At 35.8% G+C, this 13519-nt stretch overlaps 2 protein-coding genes across 2 annotated transcripts in view; both read left to right on the top strand.

Moving 5' to 3' along the window:
- The window catches only part of LOC135504241 (uncharacterized), a gene marked incomplete at its 3' end in the record, with an annotated part of 44894 nt that extends 43354 nt beyond the window's left edge, over window positions 1-1540 (top strand). Inside the window, exons 9-10 of the mRNA XM_064922623.1 lie at window positions 223-433; window positions 1231-1540. Coding sequence (XP_064778695.1) covers window positions 223-433; window positions 1231-1540 — 521 coding nt within the window. The remainder of the gene's footprint in view (window positions 1-222; window positions 434-1230) is intronic.
- Window positions 1541-3427: 1887 nt separating this feature from the next.
- Window positions 3428-13519, top strand: part of LOC135503849 (FYVE, RhoGEF and PH domain-containing protein 1-like) — a 140838-nt gene continuing 130746 nt past the window's right edge. The window contains exon 1 of the mRNA XM_064922015.1: window positions 3428-4676. Within this exon, the coding sequence (XP_064778087.1) occupies window positions 4508-4676 (169 nt within the window). The 5' untranslated portion in view covers window positions 3428-4507. The remainder of the gene's footprint in view (window positions 4677-13519) is intronic.

The raw sequence follows: 13519 nt of genomic DNA, 5'->3' as shown, positions 1-13519 counted from the left end.
TACATACACTATATTTACAATATACATACATACACTATATTTACAATATACATACACACACTATATTTACAATATACATACATACATACACTACATATACACTATATTTACACGATACATACATGCACTATATTTACAATATACATACATACACTATATTTACAATATACATACATACACGATATTTACAATATACATACACACACTATATTTACAATATACATACACACACAACATACATACATACATACACTATATTTACAATATACATACACACACAACATACATACATACACTATATTTACACTATACATACATGCACTATATTTACACTATACATACATACACTACATATACACTATATTTACACTATACATACATACACTATATTTACAATATACATACATACACTATACATACACTATATGTACACTATACATACATACACTATATTTACAATATACATACATACACTATATATACAATATACGTACATACACTATATATACAATATACGTACACACACTATATTTACAATATACATACATACACTACATATACACTATATTTACACTATACATACATACACTATATTTACACTATATATATGCATACCATATATACACTACATATACACTATATTTACACTATACATACATGCACTATATATACACTATAAATACATACACTATATATAGGGATACCATATATACACTATATTTACACTATACATACATACACTATATTTACAATATACATACATACACTATATTTACAATATACATACATGCACTATATTTACATACATGCACTATATTTACACTATATATATGCATACCATATATACACTAGATTTACAATATACATACATACACTACATATACACTATATTTACACTATACATACATACACTATATATACGGATACCATATATACACTATATATACACTATATTTACACAGTACATACATGCACTATATTGACACTATACATACACTATATATACGGATACCATATATACACTATATATACACTATATTTACTATATCCATACATACACTATAGATACACTATACATACACGATATAGGCATACCATATATTTACTATATATACACTATACATACACTATAGATACAGTATACATTATATATACCCTATACATACACTATATACTATATACATACACTATATATACACTATATATATACACATACCATATATACACTATATATACACTATATATACATACACATACCATATATACACTATACATATATACACTATATATACACTATACATACATTATATACATACACTATATATACACTATACATACACTATACATATATACACTATATATACACTATACATACACAATACATACACTTTATATACATTCACTATACATATATACACTATACATACATTATATATATACACTATACATACACTATACATATATACACTATATATACACTATACATACATTATATATACACTATATATACACTATACATACATTATATATATACACTATATATACACTATACATACACTATACATATATACACTATACATACACTTTATATACATTCACTATACATATATAACCTATATATATATATATACACTATATATATTTTTTTTTTAAGTATACGGACCCTTCAAATTAGTGGATTCGGCTATTTAAGCCACACCCGTTGCTGACAGGTGTATAAAATTGAGTACACAGCCATGCAATCTCCATAGACAAACATTGGCAGTAGAATGGCCTTACTGAAGAGCTCAGTGACTTTCAACATGTGACCGTCATAGGATGCCACCTTTCCAACAATTCTGTTCATCAAATTTCTGCCCTGCAAGAGCTGCCCCCCGGTAAACTGTAAGTGCTGTTTATTGTGAGGTGGAAATGTCTAGGAGCAACAACGACTCAGCCGTGAAGTGGTAGGCCACACAAGCTCACAGAACGGGACCGCCAAGTGCTGAAGACTATAGCGTATAAAAATCATCTCTCCTCGGTTGTATCATTACCGAGTTCCAAACTGTCTCTAGAATCAATGTCAGCACAAGAACTGTTCGCCTGGAGCTTCATGAAATGGGTTTCCACGGCCGAGCAGCAGCACACAAGCCTAAGATCACCGTGCGCAATGCCAAGCGTCGGCTGGAGTGGTATACACCTCGCCGCAATTGGTCTCTTGAGCAGTTGAAACACGTTCTCTGGAACGATGAATCACGCTTCACAGTCTGGCAGTCCGACTGCCGAATCTGGGTTTGGTGGATGCCAGGAGAACGCTACCTGCCCCAATGCATAGTGCCAACTGTACATTTTTGGTGGAGGAAGAATAATGATCTGGGACTGTTTTTCATGGTTCGGGCTGTGGTCCCTTGGTTCCAGTGAAGGGAAATCTTAATGCTACAGCATACAATGACATTCTAGATGATTCAGTTTTGGGAAGGCCCTTTCCTGTTTCAGCATGACAATGCAAACGTGCACAAAGCTAAGTCCATATAGAAATGGTTTGTCGAGATCTGTGTAGAAGAACTTGACTGACCTGCACAAAGCCCTGACCTCAACCCTGTCTAACACCTTTGGGATGAATTGGAATTGTGACTGCGAGCCAGGCCTAATCAACCAACATCAGGGCCGACCTCATTAAGTCCCGACAGCAATGTTCCAACATCTAGTGGAAAGCCTTCCCAGAAGAGTGGAGGCTGTTATAGCAGCAATGTTCCACCATCTAGTGGAAAGCCTTCCCAGAAGAGTGGAGGCTGTTATAGCAGCAATGTTCCTACATCTAGTGGAAAGCCTTCCCAGAAGAGTGGAGGCTGTTATAGCAGCAATGTTCCTACATCTAGTGGAAAGCCTTCCCAGAAGAGTGGAGGCTGTTATAGCAGCAATGTTCCAACATCTAGTGGAACGCCTTCCCAAAAGAGTGGAGGCTGTTATAGCAGCAATGTTCCTACATCTAGTGGAAAGCCTTCCCAGAAGAGTGGAGGCTGTTATAGCAGCAAAGGGGAACCAACTCCATATTAATGCCAATTATTTTTGAATAAGATGTTCGATGAGCATGTCTATCAAACGCTACTGCATTGGCTTTGTGGATATTTTATTTGCCATCATTTACAGATTTTACAAAACCGTTAATTCTAATCACAAAATGGAAGCCAGTTACAAATGTTGACTTTTAGGGGATGAAAAAAACAACTGAGATCTTGTCAACGTTTTTGCTTGCATCAAATTTCAGGCAAAAAAAAGAGAGAAAATGAAAACCAGATGTTGCGAAGGAAGGAGGGAGAGCGAGATGGTGGAGGAGGGGAGAGAGAGAGATTGCGAAGAAGGGGGGCTGAGAGGATTTAATGTAGACGGAATAACGCACACAGGAGCAGAGGAATAGAGGGGAAGAGGTGGGAAAGGGGGGGGGGGGGGTTAAATTCAACACATTGGAGGAATTGCAGTTTGACTGCGTTGTAGAAGGTTTCACACAAAGAATGGATAACTAACAAGCTGGGGGATCGTAAATACAAACGCACATGAAATTGACGACAAAATGAATGCACCAAAAACAAACGAAAGGATTGAATCTACATTATTTTTAACTTTGGAAGGAGGAGTTTGAAGAAGTTTGAAGACGGGGTCTGTAGTAAAGTTAAGTAGACTAAAGACGCTGAGATTGCGTTTCCAGAGGAAATTGGAGGACAGAAACAGAAGGAAAGATGTTAGCAGAGACGAGCGTTCACTTTTATAAAAGGCCTAATGTGTACAATATTTAACCCCTTTTGTTTTGCGCATGGCCTTTCAAATACGTTTATTTTCTCAAATAACACTGGATCGGACGGAGGAAAACGGTTTAGTCCAGAATGCGCATAGTCTTTTATCGAGATGTCAGCTGTATGTAGCGTGCGATTCGTTTTTTGGGGGGTAGCCTAAAATATTTGGATACAGTCGTAAAGAAGATAGTTTGTAGCCTTCCCATTTCCCTAAGACTAAGCCAATACGTGTTGGAACAATGTGGCCAATTTCTGTTTGTTTATTGTAACTTTATTGCAACAAATGTTATATGTATCCGTGTGGATTGCAACCTCGTGTAGCCTAGGTTACAGTACATTTGGTTGCATTTATTTTCATTATATTGTACAGTAAATGTAAAAAAAAAAAAAAAAAAAAAAAATTGGGGAGGCCAATTGGTTGGTAAAATAATTAGTAAATAAAATCAATATCTATTTGATGGCTTTTTCCGTCGTTGATAGAGAGTTTGATCGGGGTTCAAGTCGCACAGTCCAGCTCACGGAGGAGGACTGCAGTTTGGTGGATAAAAGACTGGAGCCCATTTCAACCAGGAGTCTGATACGGGACAACGACTCGAACCAACGGACCACTCGTGGGAAAGGCCTGATTTTGGGGGGATTTAACTCCACAAGCTTGGAATCTAATCTTATTCACTTTTGTGAGAGAACCCGCATTCTGACCTTTAGGCTATGCCTGTGTAAACCGTGATCAGGCAGGTATGCAGTTGAACCGACCGAAGAGCGCTTTAGTGTCGAGCTTCAGCCCGTCGATTTCCCCGGAGACGGCAGCCAGTATCGGTTCCTTCTCCAGCCAGTTCAAAACCATGCGCTTCTCCTACCACATCAGCCGCAGCATGGCAAGACCACAACCGCCGCTGCGCAGGATACGTGAGTAATTCATTTTCCTTTGTTGTAGCCTAAACAGGAGCCGATTTTAATAAGCATGTCAATCTTGGTGGATCAAACTCCCAAATTTGTTTTAGGAAAATGCCAGCAAAGCCACTACACAACATTAAACAATACATTCATTGCACTATAAAGGTGACAAAAGGTGACCAGAAACTGTTAGGGTCTACATAAAGCTGTCCCAACATCAGAGCTTTCTTTTCAGCACCATGGAGTGAGTTCTTAGCACCGCAACACCTGGCTATCAGCTGAGTCTTGTCTGGCAGCGAAACAGTTCATTCAGCCTCATTTACTGCCTTAAAAAACCATAGCTGAGATGACTGACTTGCTTAAACAAATGTGACAATTGAGATGTACAAACTACAGCATAAGGGGACGACTAGCGGATAAGAGGCAAGCCGTCATTTCGATTAAGACATTAATGAGCGAGCTAGGCAACATAACTTTTGAAATGTAGAGAGGCAGAATACAGAACATGGGCCTTTCCTACAGTGTTCTCCCTGTACACCAAGTCAGAACCGTAGGATAAATAAAGGGGGCATATAAGCAGACAATGAAAGCTCTTACAATATTCAATGATTACATTTCTCTAAAACAGGTTAAGGTGCACCACCAAGTCAGAACAGTAGGCGAAATTAAAGACGTTAAAATAGACCAAATTATTAGGATGGGGCACATGGGCTACTAGCAGCTTACTACTCAACATACACTTAGTATTACTTTCTTAGCTACAGTATACATATCTCCCTGGCATATTACACCATTTATGCAGCAGCATACAGTACATTTTTGGACTCACCTTGTTGTGCTGTGCTCACTTGAACAGGAAAGTGGTGCAGTGGTCCTTCGTGGGCAAATTTTGTCATCAAAGTCTGGCATTCTCTGGGTTTATGGTGCTTTTAAAACAACTGGGAACTCTGGAAAAAAAACAAGGTCGGGTCATGATGACATCATTGATCTTTAGGTCGTGGCTCTAGAAAGAGGCCGGATTTACAATTCCGAATTGGATTCCGAGTTGGATGACTGTTCAAAAGGTATTTTCCCAGTCGGAGCTCGTTTATTCCTGACTTCCCAGCTAACTTGACTTCAGTGAATTCAAGACATCCCAGTTCCAAGTTAACTGTTGTTTTGACTGCGGCACAAATCATGCTTCATTGATAGCATGGCCAATGTTGAATGTTTATCATTTTAAGAGACACTTAATCCCAGATTTGGCAGCACACAGCAACTCCACTGAATAGCAGGCATGTGATTGCTTTGAAATGCTTGCAGTTAGCCACTGTCACTGATTGATTGTCAACTTGATTCATGATGACTTCTAGCTAAGATTGTGAAAGTATGATGTTGACATGATCAGTCCAATCAAAGCTACTGTACATATAACGTGATTTGACATCATTTTATCTGTGGCCAATGACCTTGAGCCTTCTTGGATGGGCACTTCTAATGTAACTGTATGGCAGCACCCAAGGGGCTTGAACTTTCTAGCTCTACCCTTAAAATCAAATTAAATTTTATTTGTCACATACACATGGTTAGCAGATGTTAATGCGAGTGTAGCAAAATGCTTGTGCTTCTAGTTCCGACAATGCAGTAATAATCAACGAGTAATCTAACTAACAATTCCACAACTACTACCTTATACACACACAAGTGTAAAGGGATAAAAAATATGTACATAAAGATATATGAATGAGTGATGGTACAGAGCGGCATAGGCAAGATGCAGTAGATGATATAGAGTACAGTATATACATATACATATGAGATGAGTAATGTAGGGTATATAAACATTATATTAAATGGCATTGTTTAAAGTGGCTAGTGATACATTTTTTTTACATCAATTCCAATCAATTTCCATTATTGTAGTGGCTGGAGTTGAGTCAGTGTGTTGGCAGCAGCCACTCAATGTTAGTGGTTGCTGTTTAACAGTCTGATGGCCTTGAGATAGAAGCTGTTTTTCAGTCTCTCGGTCCCAGCTTTGATGCACCTGTACTGACCTCGCCTTCTGGATGATAGCGGGGTGAACAGGCAGAGGCTCGGGTGGTTGTTGTCCTTGATGATCTTTATGGCCTTCCTGTGACATCGGGTGGTGTAGGTGTCCTGGAGGGCAGGTAGTTTGCCCCCGGTGATGCGTTGTGCAGACCTCACTACCCTCTGGAGAGCCTTACGGTTGAGGGCGGAGCAGTTGCCGTACCAGGCGGTGATACAGCCCGCCAGGATGCTCTCGATTGTGCATCTGTAGAAGTTTGTGAGTGCTTTTGGTGCAGCTTTATGAACTCAATGATGATTATTATTATTATTTTAAACATTATTTGCAAACTGATATGTGACACGTATTAATTCCAAAATAACATGTCAAACGGGCGGGGCTCTGCCATACCTGCCCTGAATGACGGGCCACCACTGAGCCTACAGATAGTAGTTATAGGTTGTAGTAGTTATAGGTTGTAGTAGTTATAGGTTGTAGTAGTTATACGTTGTAGTAGTTATAGGTTGTAGTAGTTATAGGTTGTAGTAGTTATACGTTGTAGTAGTTATAGTAGTTATAGGTTGTGTGTAGTTATAGGTTGTAGTAGTTATAGATTGTAGTAGTTATAGGTTGTAGTAGTTATAGGTTGTAGTAGTTATAGGTTGTAGTAGTTATAGGTTGTGTGTAGTTATAGGTTGTAGTAGTTATAGGTTGTAGTAGTTATAGGTTGTAGTAGTTATAGGTTGTAGTAGTTGTAGTAGTTATAGGTTGTAGTAGTTATAGGTTGTAGTAGTTATAGGTTGTAGTAGTTGTAGTAGTTATAGGTTGTAGTAGTTATAGGTTGTAGTAGTTATAGGTTGTAGTAGTTGTAGTAGTTATAGGTTGTAGTAGTTGTAGTAGTTATAGGTTGTAGTAGTTGTAGTAGTTATAGGTTGTAGTAGTTATAGGTTGTAGTAGTTATATGTTGTAGTAGTTGTAGTAGTTATAGGTTGTAGTAGTTATAGATTGTAGTAGTTATAGGTTGTAGTAGTTAAAGGTTGTGTGTAGTTATAGGTTATAGTAGTTATATATTGTAGTAGTTATAGGTTGTAGTAGTTATAGGTTGTAGTAGTTATACGTTGTAGTAGTTATAGGTTGTGTGTAGTTATAGGTTGTAGTAGTTATACGTTGTAGTAGTTATAGGTTGTAGTAGTTATAGGTTGTAGTAGTTGTAGTAGTTATAGGTTGTAGTAGTTATAGGTTGTAGTAGTTATAGGTTGTAGTAGTTGTAGTGGTTATAGGTTGTAGTAGTTATAGGTTGTAGTAGTTATAGGTTGTAGTAGTTGTAGGTTGTAGTAGTTGTAGGTTGTAGTAGTTGTAGTGGTTATAGGTTGTAGTAGTTATAGGTTGTAGTAGTTATATGTTGTAGTAGTTGTAGTAGTTATAGGTTGTATTAGTTCTAGGTTGTAGTAGTTATACGTTGTAGTAGTTATAGGTTGTAGTAGTTATACGTTGTAGTAGTTATAGGTTGTAGTAGTTATACGTTGTAGTAGTTATAGGTTGTAGTAGTTATAGGTTGTAGTAGTTATATGTTGTAGTAGTTATAGTAGTTATAGGTTGTGTGTAGTTATAGGTTGTAGTAGTTATATATTGTAGTAGTTATAGGTTGTAGTAGTTATAGGTTGTAGTAGTTATAGGTTGTGTGTAGTTATAGGTTGTAGTAGTTATAGGTTGTAGTAGTTATAGGTTGTAGTAGTTATAGGCTGTAGTAGTTGTAGTAGTTATATGTTGTAGTAGTTATAGGTTGTAGTAGTTATAGGTTGTAGTAGTTGTAGTAGTTATAGGTTGTAGTAGTTATAGCTTGTGTGTAGTTATAGGTTGTAGTAGTTATAGGTTGTAGTAGTTATAGATTGTAGTAGTTATAGGTTGTAGTAGTTATAGGTTGTAGTAGTTATAGCTTGTGTGTAGTTATAGGTTGTAGTAGTTATAGTTTGTAGTAGTTATAGGTTGTAGTATTTATAGATTGTAGTAGTTATAGTTTGTAGTAGTTATAGGTTGTGTGTAGTAATAGATTGTAGCAGTTATAGATTGTGTGTAGTTATAGATTGTAGTAGTTATAGGTTGTAGTAGTTATAGATTGTAGTAGTTATAGGTTGTGTGTAGTTATAGGTTGTAGTAGTTATAGATTGTAGTAGTTATAGGTTGTAGTAGTTATAGGTTGTAGTAGTTATACGTTGTAGTAGTTATAGGTTGTGTGTAGTTATAGGTTGTAGTAGTTATACGTTGCAGTAGTTATAGGTTGTAGTATTTATAGATTGTAGTAGTTATAGTTTGTAGTAGTTATAGGTTGTGTGTAGTTATAGGTTGCAGTAGTTATAGGTTGTAGTAGTTATAGGTTGTGTGTAGTTATAGGTTGTAGTAGTTATAGATTGTAGTAGTTATAGGTTGTAGTAGTTATAGGTTGTAGTAGTTATAGGTTGTAGTAGTTATAGATTGTAGTAGTTATAGGTTGTAGTAGTTATAGGTTGTAGTAGTTATAGGTTGTAGTAGTTATAGATTGTAGTAGTTATAGGTTGTAGTAGTTATAGGTTGTAGGAGTTATAGGTTGTAGTAGTTATAGGTTGTAGTAGTTATAGATTGTAGTAGTTATAGGTTGTAGTAGTTATAGGTTGTAGTAGTTATAGGTTGTAGTAGTTATAGGTTGTAGTAGTTATAGATTGTAGTAGTTATAGGTTGTAGTAGTTATAGGTTGTAGTAGTTATAGATTGTAGTAGTTATAGGTTGTAGTAGTTTTAGGTTGTAGTAGTTATAGGTTGTAGTAGTTATAGGTTGTAGTAGTTATAGGTTGTAGTAGTTATAGGTTGTAGTAGTTATAGGTTGTAGTAGTTATAGGTTGTAGTAGTTATATATTGTAGTAGTTATAGGTTGTAGTAGTTATAGGTTGTAGTAGTTATAGGTTGTAGTAGTTATAGGTTGTAGTAGTTATAGGTTGTAGTAGTTATAGGTTGTAGTAGTTATAGGTTGTAGTAGTTATAGGTTGTAGTAGTTATAGATTGTAGTAGTTATATATTGTAGTAGTTATAGGTTGTAGTAGTTATAGGTTGTAGTAGTTATAGATTGTAGTAGTTATAGGTTGTAGTAGTTATAGATTGTAGTAGTTATAGGTTGTAGTAGTTATAGGTTGTAGTAGTTATAGGTTGTAGTAGTTATAGGTTGTAGTAGTTATAGGTTGTAGTAGTTATAGGTTGTAGTAGTTATAGGTTGTAGTAGTTATAGGTTGTAGTAGTTATAGATTGTAGTAGTTATAGTTTGTAGTAGTTATAGGTTGTAGTAGTTATAGGTTGTGGCCAAGCACTTTATTATAAAGATGAGCGTCTTCCTGTGAGGTTGCCTGCTCCAGTTTCTAAATGTATGACACACACACGCACGCACAAGCACGCACACACACAAGCACGCACACACACACACACACACACACACACACACACACACACACACACACACACACACACACACACACACACACACACACACACACACACACACACACACTTCCTTCGCTGTTGTGACGGTGTTATTATAATTCATACACGATTGACTCTTATCAGATCTCTATCAAGCTCTTTTGGCTTTGACAAACAGACGATTTTCATTCATGCAAGAGCTCTTAATTTCCCTGGTAATATGCTAATAGCTCTTAATTTCCCTGGTAATATGCTAATCGCTCTTAATTTCCCTGGTAATATGCTAATAGTCTCGATTGATGAACAAAAAGAGAGGACTTGTAGTAGTTATAGATTGTAGTAGTTATAGGTTGTAGTAGTTATAGGTTGTAGTAGTTGTAGTAGTTATAGGTTGTGTGTAGTTATAGGTTGTAGTAGTTATAGGTTGTAGTAGTTGTAGTAGTTATAGGTTGTAGTAGTTATAGGTTGTAGTAGTTATAGGTTGTAGTAGTTATAGGTTGTAGTAGTTATAGGTTGTAGTAGTTATTGGTTGTAGTAGTTGTAGTGGTTATAGGTTGTGTGTAGTTATAGATTGGAGTAGTTATAGGTTGTAGTAGTTATAGGTTGTTGTAGTTATAGGTTGTAGTAGTTATAGGTTGTGTGTAGTTGTAGGTTGTAGTAGTTATAGGTTGTGTGTAGTTTTAGGTTGTAGTAATTATAGGTTGTGTGTAGTTATAGGTTGTAGTAGTTATAGGTTGTGTGTAGTTATAGGTTGCAGTAGTTATAGGTTGTAGTAGTTATAGGTTGTGTGTAGTTATAGGTTGTAGTAGTTATAGGTTGTAGTAGTTATAGATTGTAGTAGTTATAGGTTGTAGTAGTTATAGGTTGTAGTAGTTATAGCTTGTGTGTAGTTATAGGTTGTAGTAGTTATATTTTGTAGTAGTTATAGGTTGTAGTATTTATAGATTGTATTAGTTATAGTTTGTAGTAGTTATAGGTTGTGTGTAGTTATAGGTTGTAGTAGTTATAGGTTGTGTGTAGTTATAGGTTGCAGTAGTTATAGGTTGTGTGTAGTTATAGGTTGTAGTAGTTATAGATTGTAGTAGTTATAGGTTGTAGTAGTTATAGGTTGTAGTAGTTATAGCTTGTGTGTAGTTATAGTTTGTAGTAGTTATAGGTTGTAGTATTTATAGATTGTAGTAGTTATAGTTTGTAGTAGTTATAGGTTGTGTGTAGTTATAGATTGTAGTAGTTATAGATTGTAGTAGTTATAGGTTGTGTGTTGTTATAGGTTGTAGTAGTTATAGGTTGTAGTAGTTATAGATTGTAGTGGTTATAGGTTGTAGTAGTTATAGGTTGTAGTAGTTATAGGTTGTAGTAGTTATAGTTTGTAGTAGTTATAGGTTGTAGTAGTTATAGATTGTAGTAGTTATAGGTTGTAGTAGTTATAGGTTGTAGTAGTTATAGATTGTAGTAGTTATAGGTTGTAGTAGTTATAGGTTGTAGTAGTTATAGGTTGTAGTAGTTATAGATTGTAGTAGTTATAGGTTGTAGTAGTTATAGGTTGTAGTAGTTATAGATTGTAGTAGTTATAGGTTGTAGTAGTTATAGGTTGTAGTAGTTATAGGTTGTAGTAGTTATAGGTTGTAGTAGTTATAGGTTGTAGTAGTTATAGGTTGTAGTAGTTATAGGTTGTAGTAGTTATAGGTTGTAGTAGTTATAGGTTGTAGTATTTATAGATTGTAGTAGTTATAGTTTGTAGTAGTTATAGGTTGTAGTAGTTATAGGTTGTAGTAGTTATAGGTTGTAGTAGTTATAGGTTGTAGTAGTTATAGGTTGTGTGTAGTTATAGATTGTAGTAGTTATAGGTTGTAGTAGTTATAGGTTGTAGTAGTTATAGATTGTAGTAGTTATAGGTTGTAGTAGTTATAGGTTGTAGTAGTTATAGGTTGTAGTAGTTATAGATTGTAGTAGTTATAGGTTGTAGTAGTTATAGGTTGTAGTAGTTATAGGTTGTAGTAGTTATAGGTTGTAGTAGTTATAGATTGTAGTAGTTATAGGTTGTAGTAGTTATAGATTGTAGTAGTTATAGGTTGTAGTAGTTATAGGTTGTAGTAGTTATAGGTTGTAGTAGTTATAGATTGTAGTAGTTATAGGTTGTAGTAGTTATAGGTTGTAGTAGTTATAGGTTGTAGTAGTTATAGGTTGTAGTAGTTATAGGTTGTGTGTAGTTATAGGTTGTAGTAGTTATAGATTGTAGTAGTTATAGGTTGTAGTAGTTATAGGTTGTAGTAGTTATAGGTTGTAGTAGTTATAGATTGTAGTAGTTATAGGTTGTAGTAGTTATAGGTTGTAGTAGTTATAGGTTGTAGTAGTTATAGGTTGTAGTAGTTATAGATTGTAGTAGTTATAGGTTGTAGTAGTTATAGGTTGTAGTAGTTATAGGTTGTAGTAGTTATAGGTTGTAGTAGTTATAGGTTGTAGTAGTTATAGGTTGTGTGTAGTTATAGGTTGTAGTAGTTATAGGTTGTGGCCAAGCACTTTATTATAAAGATGAGCTTCTTCCTGTGATGTTGCCTGCTCCAGTTTCTAAATGTATGACACACACACACACGCACAAGCACGCACACACGCACAAGCACGCACACACACACACACACACACACGCACGCACGCACGCACGCACGCACAAGCACGCACACACACACACACACACACACGCACGCACGCACACACACACACTTCCTTCGCTGTTGTGACGGTGTTATTATAATTCATACACGATTGACTCTTATCAGATCACTATCAAGCTCTTTTTGCTTTGACAAACAGACGATTTTCATTCATGCAAGAGCTCTTAATTTCCCTGGTAATATGCTAATAGTCTCGATTGATGAACAAAAAGAGAGGACTTTGGCAAAGTGAAATATATTCACTTGTGTTGAAGTACATTTGAGTGACGCCTGAGTAAATCAATACACAGAATACGGCAGGTATTAACTGTCACAGTTAGAAAGGTCACAGTAACCTGAACTATGGATCGGGGAGATCTCCATGTTCTAAATGATAGACTACATGAAAGGTTACATACCGATTGGTCCATTAGTATTCTAATAGGGTTGGGTTACATACTGTGTGGTTGGGTTATATATTGATTGGTCCATTAGTATTCTAATAGGGTTGGGTTATATATTGATTGGTCCATTAGTATTCTAATAGCTTTGGGTTATATATTGATTGGTCTATTAGTATTCTAATAGGGTTGGGTTACATACTGATTGGTCTATTAGTATTCTAGTAGGGTTGGGTTACATACCGATTGGCCCATTAGTATTCTAATAGGGTTGGGTTACATACCGATTGGTCCATTAGTATTCTAGTAGAGTTGGGTTACATATTGATTGGTCCATTAGTATTCTAGTAGGGTT

Source organism: Oncorhynchus masou, chromosome 18, assembly GCF_036934945.1.
Source record: "Oncorhynchus masou masou isolate Uvic2021 chromosome 18, UVic_Omas_1.1, whole genome shotgun sequence".
NCBI classification, from domain to species: Eukaryota; Metazoa; Chordata; class Actinopteri; order Salmoniformes; family Salmonidae; genus Oncorhynchus; species Oncorhynchus masou.
Note: the sequence above shows the minus strand (reverse complement) of the source record. Positions and strands in the feature narration are given on the sequence as shown.